At 37.6% G+C, this 24,509-nt stretch overlaps 4 protein-coding genes and 1 pseudogene across 7 annotated transcripts in view; 3 read left to right on the plus strand and 2 right to left on the minus strand.

The window, feature by feature from the left end:
- The first annotated feature begins 616 nt into the window (after positions 1 to 616).
- On the plus strand, positions 617 to 6,314 carry steap3 (STEAP family member 3, metalloreductase). 4 transcript variants are annotated; one of them, XR_008185200.1, is made up of 6 exons: positions 617 to 760; positions 1,500 to 1,989; positions 2,067 to 2,594; positions 2,686 to 2,850; positions 3,850 to 4,055; positions 4,748 to 4,884. XR_008185200.1 is itself a non-coding variant. In XM_052605608.1 (5 exons), exons 2-5 carry the CDS (start codon positions 1,507 to 1,509, stop codon positions 5,018 to 5,020), a joined length of 1,449 nt encoding a protein of 482 aa, XP_052461568.1. In that variant the 5' UTR covers positions 617 to 760; positions 1,500 to 1,506; the 3' UTR covers positions 5,021 to 6,314. The 4 variants fall into 4 exon arrangements, 3 of the variants coding, with proteins under 3 accessions (XP_052461568.1, XP_052461569.1, XP_052461570.1); XM_052605608.1 differs by lacking the exon at positions 3,850 to 4,055 and having other exon boundaries at positions 4,748 to 6,314; XM_052605609.1 differs by lacking the exon at positions 4,748 to 4,884 and having other exon boundaries at positions 3,850 to 4,740.
- Positions 6,194 to 8,319, minus strand: LOC128019557 (UPF0538 protein C2orf76 homolog; annotated as a pseudogene).
- A 1,706-nt stretch (positions 8,320 to 10,025) lies between these two features.
- LOC128019558 (acyl-CoA-binding protein) lies at positions 10,026 to 12,400 on the plus strand. The gene is made up of 4 exons (XM_052605616.1): positions 10,026 to 10,180; positions 11,540 to 11,657; positions 11,773 to 11,835; positions 11,980 to 12,400. Exons 1-4 carry the CDS (start codon positions 10,172 to 10,174, stop codon positions 12,051 to 12,053), a joined length of 264 nt encoding a protein of 87 aa, XP_052461576.1. The 5' UTR covers positions 10,026 to 10,171; the 3' UTR covers positions 12,054 to 12,400.
- A 141-nt stretch (positions 12,401 to 12,541) lies between these two features.
- On the plus strand, positions 12,542 to 15,486 carry LOC128019556 (voltage-dependent calcium channel gamma-like subunit). The gene is made up of 2 exons (XM_052605615.1): positions 12,542 to 14,208; positions 14,548 to 15,486. Exons 1-2 carry the CDS (start codon positions 14,188 to 14,190, stop codon positions 15,160 to 15,162), a joined length of 636 nt encoding a protein of 211 aa, XP_052461575.1. The 5' UTR covers positions 12,542 to 14,187; the 3' UTR covers positions 15,163 to 15,486.
- Positions 15,487 to 15,637: 151 nt separating this feature from the next.
- The window catches only part of LOC128019553 (secretin receptor), a 34,668-nt gene continuing 25,796 nt past the window's right edge, over positions 15,638 to 24,509 (minus strand). The window contains exons 8-13 of the mRNA XM_052605611.1: positions 19,319 to 19,379; positions 19,020 to 19,089; positions 18,711 to 18,802; positions 18,324 to 18,462; positions 17,350 to 17,391; positions 15,638 to 17,138 (exon numbers count right to left, since the gene is read on the minus strand). Coding sequence (XP_052461571.1) covers positions 16,986 to 17,138; positions 17,350 to 17,391; positions 18,324 to 18,462; positions 18,711 to 18,802; positions 19,020 to 19,089; positions 19,319 to 19,379 — 557 coding nt within the window. The 3' untranslated portion in view covers positions 15,638 to 16,985. The remainder of the gene's footprint in view (positions 17,139 to 17,349; positions 17,392 to 18,323; positions 18,463 to 18,710; positions 18,803 to 19,019; positions 19,090 to 19,318; positions 19,380 to 24,509) is intronic.

The following is a 24,509-nucleotide window of genomic DNA, read 5'->3' on the forward strand; positions in this document are numbered from 1 at the left end:
ATACAATACAAGAATTTACATTTAACATTTAATCAGCAGACGCTTTTATCCAAAGCGACTTTAAATATGTTATAGAATAAATGTGTCTAGAAATCAAGAATAAGCGTGACGCATGCAGACATTTATCAAATTTGTGTCAAATGTGACTAGGCTACTATACTGTACATAGGCCTACCACTCAATAAAGCACTGTGCATGGAGCGGACCGGCCGCCAGCGCGCACAGTATCCCGATACCGAGAACCAGTGCTGCCAGCACGGACACACACACAGTCTTTGTACGGCTAGAGCCGCATGAAGAGTCGGCGGAGCGAGAAACCGCCTCGTCGCGTAACAAACCTGCGGTGCTCATGATCGCCGCGTCCTTATCGCGGCCGTGCAGATGTTTGCAAATGTATGATCCGGGTCAGCTGAGTCCCCTGTGCGCTTCTACAAAATAGAAGCTCCAAAGACACTCGATGCGCCGCACTTCAAAAGAAAGGCCCGTGGCATAGTGCAGTGCACGTCTCTCTCTTGCCGTCAAGGATTATGGAGCGCGAAGGAAGGTCTCGAGACGTCATATCAGATTGACCACTCGGACCAATCAGCTGTTAACTTGACGCTAGAATTTAGCAACGTTCCGTTTATGATAAGGCATGTCTTTTTCTGCACGGTCTCATATCTCTATTGCACAGAGTAACAGAAGCGCCTCTGTTATCCAGACCTGGAACCGCACAGTCCAGTCCAAGAGTCACCAGAGAAAGTGAAGTTATACGAAAGTGGTGAGTACATGATAAATCAGCATGTAGTATAATGGATTTTCTGATGTGGAATGTGGATTAATACTTATGTTTGAAAAATATATAAAAATGGAATGTAAAAGTTATTTTAGCAATTGCTGTGACTGAGCAGGCACAATAGAGAAGGTCTGTCTGTACTCCACCCCTTCAGCAGAAGCGAAACTTACAACTCATTTGAAATGCTAAAAAGAGAAACTTTTAACAGGCCAATACAATAGCCCTAATAACTAATAAAAACTTTAACACCACCACCAGTAACAACAGCAATAATGTCATCCAGTGTTTATTTAAAAGAAGAAATCCAATATTTGTATAGGCAATAATCAGCCATGTAGAACTTGTGTCATTTTGGCACATTTAAACATTAAGTAAATATTAAATAAACATACATGATTGAGTTTAAAATTGAGAAAATAGAATGAGATGATCTATTTGTTTTCCTGTTATGCTTTCGAAAGGGGAAGCATTGTTAGTTCCTGCGTGTCAGAATTTTGTGGGATGTTAAATGATTTTGATTTGGTGTGATTTTCATGTGGTGCACAAACCACTAAACTAGTTATACACTTGTATTAATGAACTATATGTGCTAATACTATTCTTCAAAAGAATATGAATTTGTGCCTTTATTACTTTAATGGTAACAGGACAGCAGTTTATAAATACCTAACATTAACCTAATATAAATGCATATAATTTCCTAAACTCACTCTCATCTTCTCAGGTTTATTATGGTGGAAGATATGACAACTCCATTGCTCTCAGACTCTGAAGCCCCCTCTGATGCCCTACCTGTACGTCTAACTGGTCTTACAGTGGCCATACTCGGTTCTGGAGACTTCTCTCGGTCACTGGCTGTGCGGCTGGTAGCTTCTGGTGTGCGAGTGGTGGTTGGGAGTCGCTGTGTGAATCGCATCCCATCAGGACTGTTCCCTGACGGAGTGGAGTTGAGGAACCAGGAGGGGGCTCTATCACAAGTGTGCCTGGTATTTATGGCCATGTTCCCCGAGCATTACTGCTCTTTGCTGGGGCTACAGTCTGCACTGGCAGGGAAGGTGCTTGTGGATGTAAGTAACGGCGCAAAAGTGAATATCCATGGGCCGTCCAATGCGGAACGACTGGCTGAGCTGTTTCCAGACAGTCTAGTGGTCAAAGGTTTTAACACGGTTTCAACCTGGGAGTTGCAGACTGGGGCTCATGATGGAAGCAGACAGGTCAGGGCTGCTGTTGTGTTATGTGTATTTGCTGAAAACAAATACAGGGTTATTTGAACTCTTATTACATATTACAGGTCATGATCTGCAGTAACAGTACAGAGGGGAAGAAGAAAGTCGTGCAGCTGGCTCGGCGGATGGGGTTCCACCCGGTGGATATGGGTGGCTTGTCTGCTGCTCGAGAGATTGAGGTCGCCCCATTGCGCCTATTCCCATCTTGGAGTGGCCCGGTTGTCGTCACCTTCCTCCTTTTTCTCTTCTTCTATGGCTACGGTTTCCTGCGGGGAATTTTGCTGCCATATCTTGCACAAGGACACAATGCTTTCTACCGTCTCGCTTTTGACCTGGTGGAAGAGAGCCTGCCAGCAGTAGCCTTGGTGACCCTGGCACTCGTTTACTTACCAGGATTATTTGCTGCATGGTTGCAGCTCTGGAGGGGCACCAAGTACCGGCGTTTCCCATCCTGGTTGGACAACTGGATGCAGCGGAGGAAACAACTGGGCCTGCTGAGCTTCCTTTGTGCAGCATTGCATGGTGTCTACAGCCTTTGCCTGCCACTGCGCAGAATAACAGTGCACAGGCTTGTCAATACTGCCTACACACAGGTATGCCAGCCTGAGAATAAAGATCTTTAAATGTTAAATGTGTCACTTTATGTGTCTCACTAAAGTATAGTGTCTGCTGTGTGTTTGTCAGGTTAAAGCAGGTACAGAGGAGCCCTGGGATGAGCTGGGTGTTTGGCGATCTGACTTGTACCTTTCATGTGGAGTTTTGGGTCTTGGTGTCCTCTCTTTACTGGCCATCACTTCCCTTCCAACAGTGGGCAACACTCTCAACTGGAGAGAGTTTACGTTTGTACAGGTGAGGCCATGTACACTATGACAGTGTTTCCCAATCCTGTTCCTGGAGGCACACCAGCAGCACACATTTAGGATATATCCCTTTATCTGTCCCATATTCGGGTCTTGGTGTCTCTGCTGAGTTGACTCAGGTGTGTTTGATTAGGAAGCGTTCTACGATTTGTACGGTTGGTTAACGTCCAGGAACAGGGTTGGTAAACACTGCTGTAACACATTAATCACATATAACTACTTTAGCTGGAGCTTTGTTGAACCAGTATTAGTGATGGGTGCTTTTGAAGCACTGCTTCTTAAATCTTTGAAACCTTTGCTTTCATTTGTCTAGAAACAGTGGTTCAGAGCACATAACTGCCACAGTCACATGATTTCAGTAAACGAGGCTTCATAACGTCACAACTGTTTCAAAATTTAACCGGTTTGCTGACAAACACTGAACCAACATCTGTAGTTTTTACCTGATGTCAGATTAGTTTTATAAATGTGTATACATTTTTAATGAGACATTTGTGTAATTAAAAGGATGAGTAGTAGTTAATGGTCTCTTATTGCTCTGTTGAGACAAGCTCTCCGTAAAACAAAAACAAGCCCTGCAAATTAATAATAATTAATTAAGTTAACAACCATTTCTGTTTGTCATGGTTGAATTTGAAGATGATAATGTACAGTTTTGATGCTGTTTCATGTAATTTTATCCTGTTAGATTACATGTGTTAATATTTGGTGTTTCTTTTTTCTTCTTCACTTGTGTTTTTTTTGGAAATTCTGTACGGAAAATGTGTACTAGCGCCCTCTACTGTATAATAATGAAAACACGGATACTAGGAGTATAGCTCAAATATATTTAGACTTTTTGTAAGTATAAGTCAAGTACACTTAAATGTCATTTTAAGTATATCTATGAGGAGTACATAAAGCCCATTTCTGAGAAGTACACATTTCCTATTTTTAGTTTAAAAGAAGTATACTAATACCACACTTAAATAAACTTCTTTTTCGTAAGGGCAGAAGAAGAAGTGCTAGATGTGGGTAAGATCATGAGTATGAGCAGTGTGGTCACAAGGAGCAACCCAGATGTTGTTATTGTGGTGGAAATCAAAGTGTGGCTTATGGTGGCTGTGAAGTACTGAAAAGAGAAAAAGATGAGAATTCAGGGTAAGGTGATGCATGCAGAGGCTGTGAGGATATTAAGTCAAAGAAACAGTACAGGTAAGCAACTTGATAAGGATTCAGATCAGGCAAATGAAGAGAAGGTGATTGACATTAAGAAACTAGTCACATTCATAACATGAGTAATCAATGCTACAATGGGGATTAAAGGAATAGTTCACCCACAACACATTACAGATGTCATTAGGTGCCAGATGTCTGGGATTTTTAATTCTCTCAGGTCTTCATGTGGTGCATCCTCAATATTGGTAACCAGGTAATTTCATGCATGCTTGTTACTTGCTTTCTTGAGTATTTGAATTGAACTAAATCAGCTGATTGTGACATTAGAACGAGAACACAAGGATGCAAGCTCACAATGCATATTGAGAAATGGTCTGGTTCTCCAGGAGCAGGGTTGAACAAACTTGTACATGCTATTGCATACAATCTTACAGGCCTAGTTTATTCCTGGTACCTGAATTTCCCATGTGCTTGGTGCACTTGATCTGTCACATTACATGTTGATGTAAGTCGTGTCTAGCTAGTTTTGGTGCAACAATTAATTGATAGTTGATTTTTAGGCTAGGAGGAAACATGAAATGTTGCTCTGATACTGACCAGATAGTGTGGCATGATTTCAAATGTACAACATTTTGGCAATGTCTTTGATTAGCATGCAAATTAGCACATTCAACCCAAAAGCACAATCATAGCTTTTTGACTAAAGTTTTCTCTCTTTTCTTCCTTAGTCTGGTTTGGGCTACATTGCCCTGACTCTGTCCATAATGCACACACTCTTCTTTGGCTGGGATTTTGCCTTCCACATTGAGGCATATCCATTCTACATGCCACCAAGCTACTTATTGGCTGTCGTTCTACCCTGCATTGTTCTGGTGTGCCGTTGCTTCCTGCTTCTGCCATGCATCTTCACCAGACTGACACGAATCCGCCGGGGATGGGAGAGTAAACACAACTGTCCAGTGTTACAGCACCACCATGTGGTGCCTAATGGAATACCATAGAACTCTGGGAAAGAACACGTGCTTTTTCTAATTAATAAGGACTTGTATAAAATGAAGTGTTAAGCAGATATACAGTTGGTCAACACATTACAGCCAATATGCACTTTGGCCAAGTGGAAAATGTTGAAAAAGTATTAAATTAAGTTAAATTCAGCCTCATCTAAACTGGGAACAACAATTATATGAGACTGTCATACTGTCTCATCTTTGTAAGACTAAAAGCAAAGACAGATAAGATAAGGCACATTTTTATATTAAAGTTGAGTATTGTTGGATGTTGGTGTTATTAGGTGCAGTGTGTATCAGCTGTGATCTCTCAGAGGCACAAAGACTACAGCTCTCTTCAAACGCACACAGTACCTCTCTGATTGTATTCTCTCTGATTCTGCTCCCTAGAGTATAAAAGCCATCATCAGTGTTTTGTTTTGATATTTGAGTCTAACAACTATGTATTAATTCAAAACTTAGGTCGATACCACACAGTTTTAGCTTCAGGAAAGAGACTGAAATACTTTGTACCGAGGTATTGTAACTCTCTCTATGCACTGAAAGGACTTAACACATGCCTAATATTATTATATATGTCAGTACCTCAGATGATTGTCCTCAGGGCCAGTCAATGTTTAAACTCAATTTCTCTGACAAACTCCATCTTTAACAGGAAGGCCAACATTATACTGCGTATCAATAATTACCATTTCATGAACTAAACAAACTTATGTATTAATACATTTATAGTTTCACTTCGTTTCCTTGGTTTGACTGATTGGCTGTTGTTATTGCTGATGAGCTATGGAAAGGAAGTTTTGAATTGAACTTTTAATCAAATGTTGCGAAAACATGATTCATATCTTCAAATTTATTTAACAAAATGGCAATCAACTACCAAGGTGTCATTCAAACAAAACTAGATATATGGCACCTGATTTGTGGTAAATGAAATAAAAAAATATTAATTGGCATTAAAAATTCACCGATATTTCCCCAAGAAAATAATTACACTTGACAACATGAAAACATCTCCCCTCAAAATTTGTCACGCTGAAGGTATTTGAATGGTAAGAATAAATATAAAAAGTATGAATTAAATTAATATATATGGTTCTATCCCCCTTTAAGAACTTTTCACACATGCTTGTTTCTGGTGAATATGCGGTTGCATCCTGGTCTTCATCACCATTCTGTCTTAGGATTGGCTTTGAACTTTTCATAGTCGGACATTCTGAAGAATACAATCTCTGTCTCATTGGTTGTGAGAAGAGGAAAGGTGTTGAAATAAAGAACTCAGCAGGTACAGATTTGTTTGTTTTTATTCATTTTTGTGCACATGAGGAAATATAATTGCACATGAAAATAAAATATTTAGATTAGCATTCTATAAAAATGTGCACGGAATCATTAAGCCCTGAATATGACATTGCATACCAACACCACATGCTCGTAACCTGCAGCCGGCACGAAGAATCAACTTTTCATCATCCTCTAAACTCATCACAAGCTCATTCGTCTGAAATCATGAAAAACATATTATTAAGGTTAGATTTAATCATTTTGTCATGTCAACAATTTATCATGGGAATTGGGTTGTTTTTTAACCAATCAAGTATAGATTTATATACTTTAGTGAAATACAAGGAGCAGAGTGATCATGAAAGGATTAGGCCTACGGCATGCAATTTTTAAACAAATGTAATCATGTCGATTGCTACATAATTTATGCCACAAGTTGTTGATCAGTAAAAAAAAAAGACCTTTGCGCCATGTGCCTGGTGCAGGGACGTAGATGACGCTGGGGACGTGTCCTCCCCAGTTTTATCATCATGGAAATTCGTCCCCTGCACTTTTTCGGGCAGGTGTGTTCGTATAGAGGTTTTCAAGAGCTGGTGTGAATAAATATAGATTTAAACTCAAAGAGACAGGATAGTCTGCGAATGACCTGATGCTTTTTTCGGACCCAGAAGGGGAAATGAACATCACAGAGAACTCTTCTGCTCTTTGTGTGTGTGTGTGTGTGTGTGTGTGTTTCATTCATACTCGAAGCCGGAGGGCGCTCTCGCGCAGAAAGTCATACCAGGAAACTCTTAATATGGACAACAGCGTCCAGCTATTGCTGTATGAAAACAGTTATTTTCGGTTTTGTTTTTTCCAAATCTAAAAAAATCGTTCACACACACACACACACACACTGTCTGGTCAGCTATCCTTGTGGGGACTCTCCATAGGAGTATGGTTTTTATACTGTATACATATTAAGAATGATTTCTGATTAATGTGACACTGAAGGAGGAGGAATGATGCTGAAAATTCACCTTTGATCACAGGAATACATTACATTTAAAATATATACAAATAGAAAACAGTTATTTTAAATAGTATAAATATTTCCAAATATTACTGCTTTTGCTGTATCAAAAAAATGCAGGCTTGGTGAGCAGAAGAGACTTCTTTCAAAACATTAAAAATCTTACTGTTAAAAAACTGTTGACTAGTAAGCTATATAGATTGCAGAAATGTTATATCATAAAGTTTTATATATGTGTATGTGTGTGTGTGTGTGTGTGTGTGTAATTTCTGTCCCCCTCACTTCTGAAAAGATGGCTACACCATCTTTTACTGTCTATGGGTGTATGATTTTCATTGTGTCTGCAACAACAACACAGCAACAGGGTGTTAATGCAATAACTGTTCATATTATATTTTTTAGTTAGTAAGAGTAGACTGGCCATAATCAAACTTCTTAAAGGGCAGAGGCAATCCAGCTCATGATGCACCGTCTTAAGAGAGAGAAGCGCTGAAGTTTAGCTCTTATCACTGTTTATATTAAACACATACAGTCATACAGCTAGTTAATCTGTTTACCTTGCTTAACAAACTCATCCACCGTCTGATCTAAACTAACAACCACCGGTTTAAAGTTGCGATGCTCAAAAGATTGAACTGTCAGAACCGCATTTTCACACATCTCGAGCCGATCTCATTACAAACCACACGGACTAAACATGCAGAGGCCAGACTAGAATATTAAAAAGTAACCTAGAACGAAGTAGAATTAAGGATAGCAGAGCAGACGCAACCACTTCACTGTTTTATCGTACTTCTGTAATTATAAAACGAATATCGGATCGTTTTCTTCCAACACATACTGAGCAAAGACTGTATAAAAACAGGTTCTGAGAAATGCAATTCTATCTAGACCAAATCAGCCGATGCGTTGATCAGGTAACAGCAGAATCAGGCAAAAAAGCAATAGAGCTGCAGAAATATAGATACACATGCAGCACGCGACACATTCAATGCGGAAAAAAGTGGGAGCGAAAAACAAACATCTCAACGGTCCAAAGGCTTGTTTTACGAGTAGCTTATTTCCAACTGGACTGACAAGTTGCATAACTATAGCAAATCAGATTGGATCTATTTCAGTTATGTCAAAGCCCTTGCAATGTTGCCTACATTTTGGTGGCATCATGACATAGACTCAGAGGCGGCTGGGGAAATAGTTTCTAGGTAGGGCGCCACAGAGGTGTACAACATGCTAACACGATTATTGCCAGGTTTTGCCATGGCAAGCCCCTCTCACATTTTCTTCAGAAAATATACATATCTAATTCTTCTTATTTATTTATTTATTTTCATTTAACTTTTTGATACACAATGTTCCACAACTTTAAGTCAAAATGGATTTGGGGTTTGTTGTATTTTCATATTCAAGAGATCATAAACTAGATACAGCTTTTTTTAGATTTGCATCAAATATTCTTCAAGTTTTATAGATAATAAATGGGTTTATGAATAAATATTGATATGTTGAAAACAGTTATTTTGAGTAAGATGCCAAATGAAGCCAAAAAAAGAAAAGTATTTTTTTTTTTTTTTTACTCTCTCTAATGCTTTTGCTCAAGAAGGATTTTTTAGACAAACAAAAATTATTGTCCTGTTTTCAGTAAAGAACTCTAGGAAAAAAAGGCAATAAGCAAGCAAGATAATATTTTTTCTGTTTGAAATAAGATTAGTTATTAGTAAAATAAGATTATTCTTCTTTTTGCTTGTTCTAAGAAATAACCTCATTTTGACTTTTTTTTTTTTTACTGTATTCAAATTTGACATTGAAGGGTGCATACAACATATGTGCGGACATTCAAATACGATTTTCAAGAAGAAGAAAAAAAATCACGGGGAAAATAAATGCAGAAAATGTTCACATAGCACACTATTATCATGACTGCATGAAACCATTTAGGAAAATTTGGGCACATGTGTTAACAGAAATCTTGCAGATGTATGTGTGCTATCAGGGCTGTAATCGTCTTTACCTCCATTACAATTATCGTCCATCAAAAAGTTAGTATGATAACTATGCAAAAATACCATAAAGACTGATTGTAACTATGTGTGTGTGGGTAAACATAATAAGTATATGCATCAAGTGCTCTGAATATGGGACAGGGCCAGCATGCATAACACAGTCAGTTTATAGGCTGCTGGTGAACCATGATGGACATGTCATCTATAACTCAAACTTAATAAAGTTAAAGCTTGGAAACACAATATTTAAAGGTAATTTACATATTTAGATCAATATACTGTTGTTAATCACACACACAAAAAAACATTATATGTGAGTATTTGCACTCCAAACGTAGAAGTGTAATACAAAAGCTGGTTACACAAACATTTATATAGGCTTATTTTAGTCATGATCGTTTTTTTTTCGTGGGGGGGGGGGGGTGTTTACATGTTTACATGCAAAACTATGGATCGATTGTTTATCCAAACCCCTGAATTCAGAATTCACTGAAAAAATACACATATATATAATATATATATATATATATATATATATAATCATAAGGCACGTCAGTGTAAAAAATAACTTCTGTTGAAATGAGTAGCAATAAAGGCATTTCTATATTTGCGCAATACTCTCAATCTTGCATCCCTAGCCTGAGCCTGTTACCCAAGTTGAAAGACCTGCATTTTCGTGAATTTGATTGGACTGATTGCTCGGTACATTTTCCAGCAGCCAATGGAGTGCAAGGGGCGTGGCTTCAGGCGTGGCAGCCGATACTACAGCAATCTCACTAGTGTCACGCTGCTACTGTCAAAGCGGGTCTTCAAAACACATCATTGTACCAGACTGAAACATCTACAACCATGTCTGAGGTGAGTGTGTGCAAACACGACGCATTTGTTTGATATGAGAGTATTTGATCATTACAAACTATGGTTGTCAGTGTGCTGTGTTTAAGACGCTCATAGAAAACGACATGGTGCTGTTTGAATGAGCGCATCTGGTTTTTCTAGTTTTTCATGTCTTAAAGATTAAAGATGGTTTACCTCGATCGAGAATGATAAGTAGTCAACTTTACAATACACGTAACGTTAGTAAATGACACTGGTGGGCATAATGTGCATAATAATGTGCATGCAGAGCTCAAGAAAGCGCATGTCTACGTGGGTGTGGCGGAATGTGAAGTGCTGCTACTACTTGCATTCTTAATTTATGCAAGGCAAAATGAATGCCATATTTTGGAATGACGAGAAGATGACAGGAAATACATTTTTGGGTTAAAATGAAAATATGCACCGGTGCTCTGCTCCGTCCTCCGTCCTGCGTCCTTACGTCACACTCATTTATTGTTCAACAGCTGGAAGTTGTATCAGCTAAAAGGGTTTTTAATTCAATATTCTTAGAACTTTAGAATAGATACGTTTAAGTGGAAAGTAGATTAGTTTAGTATTAGAGCATGTGGAGAGGAACTTTGTCTGCACCACATTAAATAATAATAATAATAATAAATAAATATAGGCCTAATAATAACGTGAAAATGTTAGTTGTAACGGTTCTTCTCCAAAAATACTTGTCAGTTAAAGAAGGTGTGAGAAGTGGGTCTGTGTTTAGTCTTTATGCACTGAAATCTGATGGCATGTTGCACTGATAAGACATTGGTTTTACTGGAGCACGTTGTGTGGTTCCTGTTACAAGCCTTGGTGTGCATGTCACTCTGATCCACCTTTGTGTCTGCTCAAACTGTGTAAAGATGCAACTTCACTGGCAAGACCAAATGGGATGCTGCATAAAAGCCAGATTTAATTATGCCTGCTCAGTCCCTAGTATCAATCCATAGCCTATAGTAAGCCTCGGTCCGTTCGACCCGGGGCCCGGTGCTACAGCATCAGTTGCACCCCCCAAGTAAGGCCTTGGCTCCACCTTTTCAGATATGCAACCTCTGAGTAGCATTAACCTATATTCCTCTTCAGAAGTGCATCTATGCTGTGTAAATGTAATGTAATACACATATCGTTCTAGTTTTTTTTTTTTATAGTTCTTGGTGTGAACGGGTCTTTAGTCTTGAATATCACAAAGTATCACCAGTGTCTAATATATCACTTGTTAAAGGTGAAACAAATGTTGTAGAATCCGTAGTGGCACAGCAAAATAAGTCATAGTTCAGAGAGTTGTGAACCTTGAATCAGTGTTGCTGACTGATTGTTCATAGTGTTCTGTTGGTTTTATCACAGGCTGAGTTTCAGAAAGCAGCAGAGGAGGTCAAACAGCTGAAAACGAAACCAACGGACGCTGAGGTGATGGAAATCTACGGTCTATACAAACAGGCCACCTTAGGAGACGTTGACATGGGTGAGCTTTTCCTTGTCAAAATTCAAGTAAATAAATTAATGTGGCCTAAGTAGTTTATTTCTAAAATCAAAACTGCAGCTCTAAAAAATGTGTATTTAATTTTATTTTTTTACAGCCCGACCGGGCATGTTCGATTTCGCTGGCAAGACCAAATGGGATGCCTGGAATGCCAAGAAAGGTCAGTTTCTCCTCCCTACCAGCAGGGGGCAGTGACATATCATTTTACAACTGTTTTTTCACCATCTTAACACACAAAACTGTAAATGATCTCAAGACTCATTGTATGTATGTCTTACTGTTTATCCTCTCTTTCACTTTTCAGGTATGAGTAAGGAGGATGCAATGAAAGCATACATCGCCAAGGTAGAGGAGCTGAAGGGGATATACGGAATCTAATATCATCACGGCCAGCCTGCCTTTACCTGTACTGTCCTCCCATAAAACACCTTTAGGCCTCCAGTGTGTCCTCTCACAAGGGTGTTACAGTTACATCGTAGCAGGCAGACTCGGTTCTGTGTGAGAGAAGAAGCACATTCCTCTCAGGCCAAGAGAAATCGTCCTCCAGCAACCGTCTAGTGAAAAGCACAAATGTATTCAAATTTATACAATGCTATAAAGTCACTTTTTCTAGAACCATGTTTGCTTTGTATTTTCGTATAAACACTGAATAAGATGACCCCTGACCCCATAAAAGATTTTGATAAAAAATAACCTGATCAAATAATTAAAAAGGATTTACTGTATGAGTGCTGGATTCAATTCATTCAAGACGAAGTTGTGCATTTCTGTAGAATAGCAATATTCTATACTATAAGTGAGCTGATTTCCTGAGTCTGACTGTAACTGATATCAAGGAATGACTTTTCTTGTCCATCACTCCTAATTCATAAGGTCTGCCTTAACGGTAACGTGGCCAGTTCTTGATATTATCAATGTCCTGTCAGTCATTAGATCGCAGTTATTATGAGGTATTTGTTCACATCACCTGACCAAATATTTACCAACACGCCAGGGCTTTAAAATATTTCCCTCTAGTCAATGGGTTTATGAGGTGGATGAGTGTGTAAACATCAATGTCAACCATTTCCAGTTTTCCATGATTTCTATCCCACCTAATGTCTTCACCTCAGTCTGGAAAGGGCTCAAAGTCTTTTCGCTATAGATACTATAAATCGCATGATTATGTTTTAGGCTAACAGTCACCCAAAAGGGACCTGGCCAGTCAGTAATTATGATAATCATCAGTTTAGATCAGTGATCCTCAAATCTGGCTCGTGAGATCCACTTTCCTGCAGAGTTTAGCTCCAAACCTAATCAAACAAACCTACCTGTGATTTTCTAACGTTCCTGAAGACATTGATTAACATACTCCGGTGTGTTTGATTAAGGTTAGAGCTAAACTGTAGGATTGCAGATTTGATGATCAATAAATTAATGATTTCTGTGAAGAGAAACATTCTCAGCAAAGTTTAAGGCTTCATGCTTGATACCAACAACATATTATTTTACTAATTACTTAAACATACTAGTTAAACTGCTACTAGTGACTGGTCAGTGTCTTAAGGTTGCTTGTTTGTTTTTGTTACTGGTGAGATAAAGCCATTTTAATTGTGTTGAGTGAAAAACGGAAATAAATGTAAATATGTACTTAGTTATTTGTTAAAATAGTTCTAGCAACCTAGGCTACTGGAAAAGTTTATAAACGGATCAAAGCCACACAAGACTAAAAATGAGACGATGAGATACTATAGGCCTACTGGTATTATTAAAAATAAAAATAAAAAATGAGTCACCTTGAATATGTCCACTAATGCATTCTCTGTATGTGATTGACATAAAACATTTGGAAGAAAAAAATCTTGCTAAGGCACATTTTATATAAATGCACATTTTACACATTTTTGTGCATAATTTGAAGATTTATTATTTATTTGTATTTTTTTGCACAACACATGTGAGATGTTAAGGCTTTGATTCAAGTTTAGACTTCAGACTATATTGTTTACAATATATATATGTGTGTGTGTGTGTGTGTGTGTGTGTCTGATTTACTCTTTAATTAGATGCTCGCTTTCTAATGAATAGTTAAAATTGCCTGGGACAAGGGTAAAAATTTAATGTATGCATAACGGTGACAATAAAAAGATGAACTCATGTATTTCTATGCCTATTATATTATAGAATGCATATTATAAACTTTCCAAAGTTTTGCTACCTTCATATATATATATATATATATATATATATATATATATATTAAACTAAAAATATTAGTTGTAATAAAAATCCCTTGGATGAAAATGCCCAAATTTGAAGAAACTCCTTCATACAGATCTGATTCACACGAAGCGCCAGTGATGTGCGTGTCTAAGGAGAAAGCCGGGAGGGGCAGGTTTATAGACTGAACTACTTCTGTTGACTGACGCCAGTTAATGTTACACTAACATCATACTGTACTTTCGACTGGAGTTGACTTGGCTTCTTCGTCTCGCTTCTCCTGGTCTGAGCTTTACGTCTCGTTGAACTCAATATGACGGCAATAAAAATCAGGGTAATGCCTTTGTGTATTTTAAATGTTTAGGCTATTTGACGTTTATGTTATTCTTTAGAGTGGAATCATTGATTTACTTGGGATGAAAAGGTAAGATAAGCTACTATAATATTCAGCGCCAAGACTAAAAATGGAGCCTTGTTTACATGGTTGTGAGAAGGGAAAAGTTAGTTTTTTTTTGCAGAAAAAAAAAACATAATATCCTAAGGTAAACAATTGAATTTTCCAGCAGTCTAGCAGTGTTCAGTCTTCAGAAAGGGCATAACATAAGTGGCCAGCAGGATCTGATGGTGATATATGTGGATCAGATTTCTTCTGATAACTCTTGTTTCTCTCCAGGTTGGGGCTGATCCACGTGAGAAATCCACTCCTCTTTTTTTAGACTTATTTTGCCGCGGTCTTATTATCCTGTGTACATTTCTGTCTGTCATCCTCTCATCTATTGCTGTGTGTGATGGTCACTGGCTGCTCGACGGCCGCCGTATGTGGGGCCTGTGGTATTTCTGCTCACTGGAGGAGCACCAGGGCTCTGTGTTGGGGTCCCAGAGTTTTAAAGCATCGTCTAACTGCACTAGACACCTGGAGGAGGCAGGGGTGGATGGTCTGGGCGTGGGCTTGGCTGCGTGTCGTTCTGTGATTACTCTGGCTGTGGTCAGTGCCATATTCGGACTGGAGTTGCTTGTGATGTCACAGGCCAGTGAAGGGAGGGACTCCAGTCAACGCTGGAGCCTCGGGGCATGGCTGGTGCTGCTGGCGGGTTTGATGGCTGGCGGAGGGGTCACAACATTTGTAGTCCTGTTAGGGGCATCTGCAACGCTCTTTGGGTTTACTCTGACCTTCTGGGGCCAGTTCACTGCCACTTTCCTGTTCTTCCTCAATGGAATGGCAGCATGGCACATCCAGCATATTGAACCACTGCTGCTCAGTGGACATCATGACAAACTGTTGAAATAAGGCCGACACAAACAATACTCTCTTTAATACTTGGAGAAGCTGCATTAGAAGCCACTGTCGGTTCATCTCAAGCAGCTCTGCTCTGTATCTGCATTCTTTTGCATCAAAACTGATAAGTAATTTTTAAGATTTATAAATAATGAGGAACCTTCTGAAAAGGCCAAATGTACCAATGTTAATATGAAGGAATGTTCCATTTCAATTTTTCACAGGTGTTTTATCTGGGTTTTGAATTGCTTTGCATTGTGTTTTAGGTTTGGAAGAATTTTCTGTAAACTTGAAAATTGGTGCAGGGCTGGTGTGGAAATAAATGTTTTACTAGTTTGTTTGGTTGTATTTTTATCATAAATACTGCTTTCACAGCAGCTTGTTTCATTCTGCCATCTTTTTATTATTATTTTATGTAATTAATATTGTTGATGACAAGCAGTTGACAACTTACTCTGACAAACCATGAATCTTGAAATTCATGAAATTAGTCTTAAAAGTTTATTAAAGAGAGAATTCTCTCTTTGTCATCATTGAACAGACCATTTTACAGTGTTTTTAATACTTAACTATACATGGGGATCAGTTAATTTAATAACAATATTTTTATTTTCTTTACAATGTTTTCCCACAACTCACTATATATTTCACAGCACAATACATGGATAATAGGTGTCCAAGGCATCATCTCAATATTTACACATAGATGAACAAGGGGATGAATTTACCATTGCTAAAACAAAACAATTTACATGCTCAGTTTCCTTTAAGGGTGGGTTCACACTTGGCTGATTTGGTTTGATTAAAAATAAATCTGGTGCGATTGCTCTGTTAGTGTACACTTGAATAAGTGTGAACACTGCCATTCGACCAAGATCCACATTTTCAGGGTTCTTGGTCCACTTCGAAACAAAGGGCTTTTCCAAATACCCCACTTGCGGTCTTGGCCACTTGAGAGTGCGTACACACAACAGGAAGTATGTTTGCAAGACTATCCATTAAAAAAATCCACACCACTCCAGAACATTGATTGAGGCTAAGTGAATCTCATCATGCATCTTGTTTGGAAATAAATTGTGAGAACTTTTTGCTGAAATCTTGCAAGAAGTCATAGAAATTAAGTTAGAGTTAAGTTAAATATTCATAATAAATAGATAGCCTATTACATATAATTTGGTAGTAAAACAAAGTGGTGCACATTTTATTGGCACAAAGAGAAGTATGTTTATTTTGTATAACATTTTTAACTTTTATCAATTAATCAGAAGCAGCACAATTACTAAACTGTGTAATCTGTTATAGAGACTACTGAACAGACACTTAGAAGTTTATTTTAAAATACAAAGTACTGAAAATCAAAATAGAGCTCTTGTAAACACTTGCATTTTTACAACGCTATAAGTATGTCCATTCAGGTAATAAAAGCTGCATCTGAAACCACATACTTCCCTGCTACATAGTAGGTGAAAAACAGTATGTGACTAAAGTAGTATGTCCTAATTCACAATAGTCACAATAGAGAAGGCAAAAAAGTACCAGGATGACCTTCTACTTCCTGCGTGAATCTGAAGTGTGCATGCAATGGACTCATTACTATCCCATGAGGCGATGTGAGAGATTTATGAATGGCAGTGATGCAATGCAACTGATGCAGGTACATCACAAGAATGTAGAATGTAGTTGTATGTGAGAGTTTGTTATGGCCATGAAGCTTTTCTGTTGGAGACTGTTGTTTTAGTTGGCCGGAGGGATTGGGTAAATGGGGATGCATGTGTTATGATTTTAGCTGTTGGATTGTGGCACGAGTGATCTCCGGTGGTGTTGGGTGCTTGTGGTCAGGTGGTCTGTGTGCTGGGACGTGTCAGCAGTGAGACCTGTGTCAGCGGCAGGCCACTGTTACTCAGGGAGCTGTGATGCACCCTGGGATCACCATGGAAATGCTGCTTCAGGCGCCACCGTCTCCATCGTCTTTGGACTTCATATTGTACCTGTCAAAAGTTAAAGGTCAATAGTTGTTAAGATTTACCAGGGAAACGTTAAACAGGACCGTCCTGCGTCGTATGCCTAGAATGGGTTCCGATAATGACAAGTGTGTCTAAAATGCGCAGGAAATGTGTGATGAATTAAACTCAGTCCGCCTCTGGAAAGCATAACCTAAGGTAATTCGATTCCAATTTCAATTCTTTTTAATTCACTCACCTCTCCATTCAAAAAACAGTACAGCAGTGCCACAATAAAGCCCTGTAATAGCAAACACAACATGAAACAGAACCAAAAGGCAACAGGGGTTAATTTTATAAAGCCAGAGAGAGTATTAATTACAGAACATTTTTAAAATTTTCCTGTTCTTGAAGCACATCTAAAGTCTATAAGGTATAACCTACTTTACCTGTGTACATACAGTACACTCAAGCTATATTTACTATATGACGAACATCTACTCCATAATTGTTTATATCGTTGCAAAAATGTAAACTGTAGTATCGCAGAGCTCTATATATAAACTATATATATATATAATTAATCTAACTTTATCCGCATACATACAGTACCCTCACATTCTCGGCTGCATGATTGTTTATAGTGCTGCAAATATGTAAACTATATTATCGCATAGCTCTATATATAAACTAGTACATATATTAAATCCAAATTCAACCACAAACAGTACACTCATGTAAAGCAATATATATTATATAGCAAATCTCAAATGCCTATTTTTATCATTTTATTGTAAAGTGTTACCATTTCACCCCGCTCCTTTTAAAGTTGGATATGTAAGTATTTCCAGCTTTATCAGCATACATATACTACACTAATGTAAAGCGATATACAGTATACTATGCAGCAAATATCAAGTGGCAGATTTTCTTGTAACAATGTATATACAGTATGCATAAATGTATGTGTGAACAAAAACACCCAAAGCAATATACTGTATAGCATATCTCAACTGCTTGATTGCTTGCATAATCACAAAATGTAAATGATCTCTTATCCATAAGCTTGAATCTGCCAAATGAGCCATAAGCTATGAAGATATAATAAACATCATGAATTTCTGTAAAACTACTTTGAAACAAACAGTGTGTATAGCGCTATACTAATAAATTGCTGTGACTGTTTGTGTATGATTGTGTTTGAAGGAGAGATGTTGTGTTGTACATCATCACCTGTGTGGATGCTAATGCTAGCTCAATGACATTCCAGATTTTGAAGGTTAGCACGCTCACTCTATCAGGAAAAAAGGCAAAGAGCACATACTGCAGTCCAAAGAGCGACACTAAGAGAAATGTAGATTTCGCCAGCTTCCTACAAAACAAACATGGATGAGTAAGAGTTCTGCATCGGTTTTACACACTCGCTTATTTTTCAATCGTAATTGAAAAAAACTGTGTAATTTCTGTGACCCTTGCTGTACAAAAATATATATATATATATATATATATATATAAAAATAGAAGAAAAAAATTACTTTCCATAAAAGGCATTTTATTTTTGTCACTGTCATTTTTTTGCAATTCAGTTTGTTATCACTCGAACGTTTTATTTTCTCTCACCTGTGATGATTGATTTCATTTCCATGCATGTCAGGAGCTTTCAGTTTAGCCACTAATGTCCGAATTATACTCAGAAAAAACAGCATGTTTACCTGAAAGACAGTTGCCTTGAGATAATTAAAATAACTATTCATTGTTCCATAAGCTGTTGGATATTTCAAAAATATTATAAACATGGCATGACAGTATTATGAATAACTCTTTAAAAACATTGTAAACAGAGACATTTGGAAGTAAAAACAGTGTTTAAATCTGAGAAAATAGGCCAGAAGCTGGCCAAAATCTAACTGAACTGGAAAGTTTACTTACTGTGATAAAAATGATTACTGGAACTCGCAGTATCCACCATATCCAGCCATGATCTCTCGTCTCCCAGCATCTGACAGCACACACACACACACACACACACACACAAAACATACTGTGTTCTCATGCACAGCCATGCTGGTTTAAAATAGCCTCTCTTACATAAAACAAATATAATAAATAATCTTTTGTCGTTGTCCAAATGAGGTTGGTATAAACAAAGAAAGTCCCCCAAGAGATCAGAAAGAGCTTAAAATAGTATAATACTTTTACCCACTATTTTTGAATGTTTGTGAACATACCCTTCATCCTGGTGCCGGTATTTGGCCAAACTCCAGCTAATAATAATGATCATTGGGATCCCTGTGGGAACATAATTAAGTTTTAATTGTATATCAGGAATTTGCATACCCTTTATTTTCATTTGTATCCATGCAAATGCAGGAAAAATGCAATATTTCTCTGTATTTTTTTTTTTTTTTTACTGTTCAAGTTTACAGGAGTTCTTTTTTTTTTTTTTTTTCACAAATGTTATTTTACAAAAATAACATAACAGCAGACCACAAAACAAAAACACAGAGCATCTAGTTTGCACACACACAATACCATTAGACTATTACACTTGATATTACAGCATAATAAAATAGAGTAATACTTGCCAATACCTAAAGGCAGAGTTTCGTTTCATATAATTGTCCCATTTTTTCCTATAATGTTTACATTTGTCCGAGGCCAACCTTATTGAGAATGTGAGTCTTTCCATTTCGCGAATGTCTGTGATGATGTGGAACCAGTCTGTTTTGGAGGCAACATCTTCACACAGCCATTTGCGTGTTATGGCTTTCTTTGCACCAGCTAATAGTATTGACAGAAGATACTTCTCTGATTTTGTTAACTCTTGAGGTAGATTACCTAAATAGACTATTGTGAAATCGCAAAGCAAGTCCAGTCTGGTTATGCTTTTTATTTCTTTTACCACCATTGACCAGAAGGGTGTAATTTTGGTACAGCTCCAAAAAACATGAAAATGGTTTGCTTTGATGTCACCGCAGTTTCTCCAACACACTGCTTTGTCTGGATCTTTACAATGTTTACTCTTAACATATGGTGAAATAAAGAAACGTACAATGTTTTTCCATATAAACTCCCTCCAAGTACCAGAAGATGAGGTATTCATGGCAGTCTTACATATGTTCAACCATTCATCTTCAGAAATTAATATATCTGCTTCTTTTTCCCATGTTTGTCTAATATATGTGGTTGAGAGGTTTCTTGTAGCTTGTAAACATGTATATACCTTTGATATTTGTTTCTTAGGGGCATTACCTTTGCAAGATTCTACCAGAAGTTTAACCAGATCTACTTCTTCCATAAAATTTATATTTTTGTTATAATAGTGCCTCAGCTGAAGATATCGGAACAAATCATGTTTTTGTAAATTATATGTCTCTGAAAGTTGTGAGTAGCTTTTAAGAACCTTATTATCTGAAAGAGCCCAATATCCCGTGATGCCTTTTTGAGACCAATGCACAAAACCACAATCTGTCTTTGAAGGTAAAAACTCAGAATCATAGGCTGGCCATCTGAAACATCTGGCACTCCTCTCAGTGTTGCTGTTTTTTAGTATTCTAAACCAAATTTCTATTGGTACTGTTATCGAGGAAGGTAGCAATTGTGAATTTAAATGTTTATTGAGAAGAGGTTTATCACCGAGCATGTACTGTAGAGGGGTGTCAAAATATGACTGATCTATTTCCTTCCATTTAGCCTCGCATGTTGGGTCACTCCAGCCTATCAGTAGTCGCAGCTGTGCTGCTTTGTAGTAATCTTCCAAACATGGCACAGCCAATCCGCCTTTCTCCTTTTGCAACTGTAATGTTTGGAACTTTATTCTTGGCTTTTGTTTTGCCCAGATAAAATGTGACATCATTCTATTCCACTCATAAAATTGTTTGGGTGGTATCTGAATTGGCAGTGCCAGGAACAAATAGATAATCCTTGGTAACACATTCATTTTGATACTATCAATCCTATTATACATATTCATTGGCAACAGAGACCACCGCTGTATATCAGCTTTAATATTTGAGGTCAATATAGCATAATTTTCCAAAGATCTTTTGGAATTTGAATTCCTAAATATATTATTTTGTTATTTTTCCAGTTGAATTTTGACAATTGTTTTATATCTATGGATGGGTGATAGTTAAATGAGATAATCTGAGTTTTTTGCAAATTTAATTTGTATCCTGAATAGGTACCAAATTCTTTAAGTAAGGACAAGAGGTTGGGTAAACTCACTTTAGGGTTAGACAATGTTAAGAGGATATCATCAGCATACAAGCATGCTTTATGTTCCGAGTCTCCTATGATAATACCTGAGATGTTTTTACATTCTCTGATTGCTTGAGCAAGAGGTTCAATAAAGAGAGCAAAAAACGTCGCACTAAGGGGACAGCCCTGTCGACAGCCTCTTTCTAAATTCACAGTGTCGGAAAGGTCCCCATTTATTTTAATTCTGGCAGATGGCGAGTCATACAAAGATCTTATACATCCAATAATATTACTATTAAATCCAAATCTGTTTAAAAATAGGTATAAATATTCCCAACCAACAGAATCAAATGCTTTTTCAGCATCAAGACTAACGGCTATTGATTCTTTATTTTACATTTTATCAAAAAGATGGAGGGCCCGCCTTACATTATCATGAGTTTGTCGGTTCCGTACAAATCCAGATTGATCTGTGTCTGTTAGTTCAGGGACAATTGATTCAAGCCTCTTGGCTAATATTGTTGCAAATATACGGTAATCAATGTTTAAAACCGATATTGGCCTATACGAACCACATTCAATTTTGTCTTTGCCTGGTTTGTGTATAACTGAAATCACCGCCCGTTTCAAGGATGGTGGTATTTCTCCTCCTGTTAAGATGTGGTTAAAACAATTTTTAAGTTGGGGAATAATTAAAAGTCGGAAATGTCTGTACCACTCTGCGGGGTAACCATCCTCACCTGCCATTTTGTTTACTTTCAATTTAGAAATTGTTATAGTAATTTCCTCCTCTGTTATTAATTGATTTAACCTTTCGTTCTGTTCTGTTCCTATTGATGGTAGGTCAAGCGAGGACAGAAAACGGTTTGTAGCTTCTTGATCCAATGGGTGTGGTTGGGTATATAGTTGCGTATAGAAAGCTGCAAAAGAATTTTGTATGTCTTTCAAATTATAGTGTAAGTTGTCATCCTGAGGGTTTTTCACCTTGTGTATAAATCTATCAGCCTGCTGTTTACGCAATCTCCAAGCAAGAAGTTTCTTAACTTTGGGATCATTTTCATAGTAATTTTGTTTCATAAATTTGGTTTTCTTTTCTATTTGATCCTCATAGGCCCTGTTTAAAGTTTGCTTTATTTCTGCTATATTTTCTAATAGGTCATTATTATTATTTTGCATATGTTCTTGTTAAGGGACTTTAGTTCTGCGGTCAAATCATTGAAACGCCTTTCTCTTTCTTTTTTTTCATAGAAGACCACATAATCAATTTTCCCCTAAGAACGGCCTTTAAGGCATCCCATAATATACTTGGAGAAGTGCAAGTGTCATTGTTATAGTCTGTATAGTCTCTAATTTCTTTTTCAACAAAATTATGAAATTCACCATCTTTTAAAAAAACTGGTGTTCAGTCTCCATAATGTTTCTTTACGGTCATTATCTAAATGTAATGTTAAACATATATCCGCATGATCAGATACGTCCTTCACTCCTATTTCACATTCTACAATTCTATGTCTGTCAGCGTTTAGCATAAAAAAATAATCTAAGCGTGAATGCACACGGTGAGAATGAGAAAAAAAAGGATAACTCTTGTTTGTTGGATACAGACTTCTCCATACATCCATCATCCCAACTTCCTTAAGCATTTTCTTAACAAGGATTGCCTCTGCTTGAGGTTTTTTAATTTTGCTCGAAGAATCTATGGAGGTGTTAAGACAAATATTCCAGTCACCTCTACAAATAAACACTCCCGATATTTCTGTTGCAATAAGGTCAAAAATTCTCTTAATTAGACTATTGTCTTTACCTGGTGGTCTATACACGTTTAAGAGAGTCACTTATTTATGATCTATATATCCTTTAACCAATACATAACGTCCCTCCTTGTCGCTAACCTGAGATGGAAATTTAGCCTGCTTGGTAGAAGAATAGCAACTCCTCTAGAGTTACCTTTTGAGTATGAAGAGTAAAACAAGTTTTTAAATCCCATTTTGCGTATCTTTTAGTGCTCTGCGTCTGAAAAATGCATTTCTTGCCAGAATATTATGTCATATTTCCCACGTTTCATTTTAGCAATAGCCTTGCTTCTTTTAATTGGGTTATGTAAACCATTTACATTAAGGGTAATTACCTTATAATGCTGTTTGACCGTCATCTTTATGGGGGTATAGAATAATGTACATACAGTATTGTTCAAAATAATAGCAGTACAATGTGACTAACCAGAATAATCAAGGTTTTTCGTATATTTTTTTATTGTTACGTGGCAAACAAGTTACCAGTAGGTTCAGTAGATTCTCAGAAAACAAATGAGACCCAGCATTCATGATATGCACGCTCTTAAGGCTGTGCAATTGGGCAATTAGTTGAATTAGTTGAAAGGGGTGTGTTCAAAAAAATTGCAGTGTGGCATTCAATCACTGAGGTCATCAATTTTGTGAAGAAACAGGTGTGAATCAGGTGGCCCCTATTTAAGGATGAAGCCAACACTTGTTGAACATGCATTTGAAAGCTGAGGAAAATGGGTCGTTCAAGACATTGTTCAGAAGAACAGCGTACTTTGATTAAAAAGTTGATTAGAGAGGGGAAAACCTATAAAGAGGTGCAAAAAATGATAGGCTGTTCAGCTAAAATGATCTCCAATGCCTTAAAATGGAGAGCAAAACCAGAGAGACGTGGAAGAAAACGGAAGACAACCATCAAAATGGATAGAAGAATAACCAGAATGGCAAAGGCTCAGCCAATGATCACCTCCAGGATGATCAAAGACAGTCTGGAGTTACCTGTAAGTACTGTGACAGTTAGAAGACGTCTGTGTGAAGCTAATCTATTTTCAAGAATCCCCCGCAAAGTCCCTCTGTTAAAAAAAAGGCATGTGCAGAAGAGGTTACAATTTGCCAAAGAACACATCAACTGGCCTAAAGAGAAATGGAGGAACATTTTGTGGACTGATGAGAGTAAAATTGTTCTTTTTGGGTCCAAGGGCCACAGGCAGTTTGTGAGACGACCCCCAAACTCTGAATTCAAGCCACAGTACACAGTGAAGACAGTGAAGCATGGAGGTGCAAGCATCATGATATGGGCATGTTTCTCCTACTATGGTGTTGGGCCTATTTATCGCATACCAGGGATCATGGATCAGTTTGCATATGTTAAAATACTTGAAGAGGTCATGTTGCCCTATGCTGAAGAGGACATGCCCTTGAAATGGTTGTTTCAACA

The sequence above is a fragment of the Carassius gibelio genome, chromosome A9, assembly GCF_023724105.1.
Source record: "Carassius gibelio isolate Cgi1373 ecotype wild population from Czech Republic chromosome A9, carGib1.2-hapl.c, whole genome shotgun sequence".
NCBI classification, from domain to species: Eukaryota; Metazoa; Chordata; class Actinopteri; order Cypriniformes; family Cyprinidae; genus Carassius; species Carassius gibelio.

Coding starts and splice junctions, on each gene's coding strand:
- steap3 (XM_052605608.1), top strand. CDS start 1,507: ATGGTGGAAGATATGACAACTCCATTGCTCTCAGACTCTGAAGCCCCC. Junction 2,595..2,685: donor TCAATACTGCCTACACACAG/GTATGCCAGCCT, acceptor TGTGTTTGTCAG/GTTAAAGCAGGTACAGAGGA. Junction 2,851..4,747: donor GAGAGTTTACGTTTGTACAG/GTGAGGCCATGT, acceptor TTTCTTCCTTAG/TCTGGTTTGGGCTACATTGC.
- LOC128019558 (XM_052605616.1), top strand. Junction 11,658..11,772: donor CTTAGGAGACGTTGACATGG/GTGAGCTTTTCC, acceptor ATTTTTTTACAG/CCCGACCGGGCATGTTCGAT. Junction 11,836..11,979: donor TGCCTGGAATGCCAAGAAAG/GTCAGTTTCTCC, acceptor TTCACTTTTCAG/GTATGAGTAAGGAGGATGCA.
- LOC128019556 (XM_052605615.1), top strand. CDS start 14,188: ATGACGGCAATAAAAATCAGG. Junction 14,209..14,547: donor TGACGGCAATAAAAATCAGG/GTAATGCCTTTG, acceptor GTTTCTCTCCAG/GTTGGGGCTGATCCACGTGA.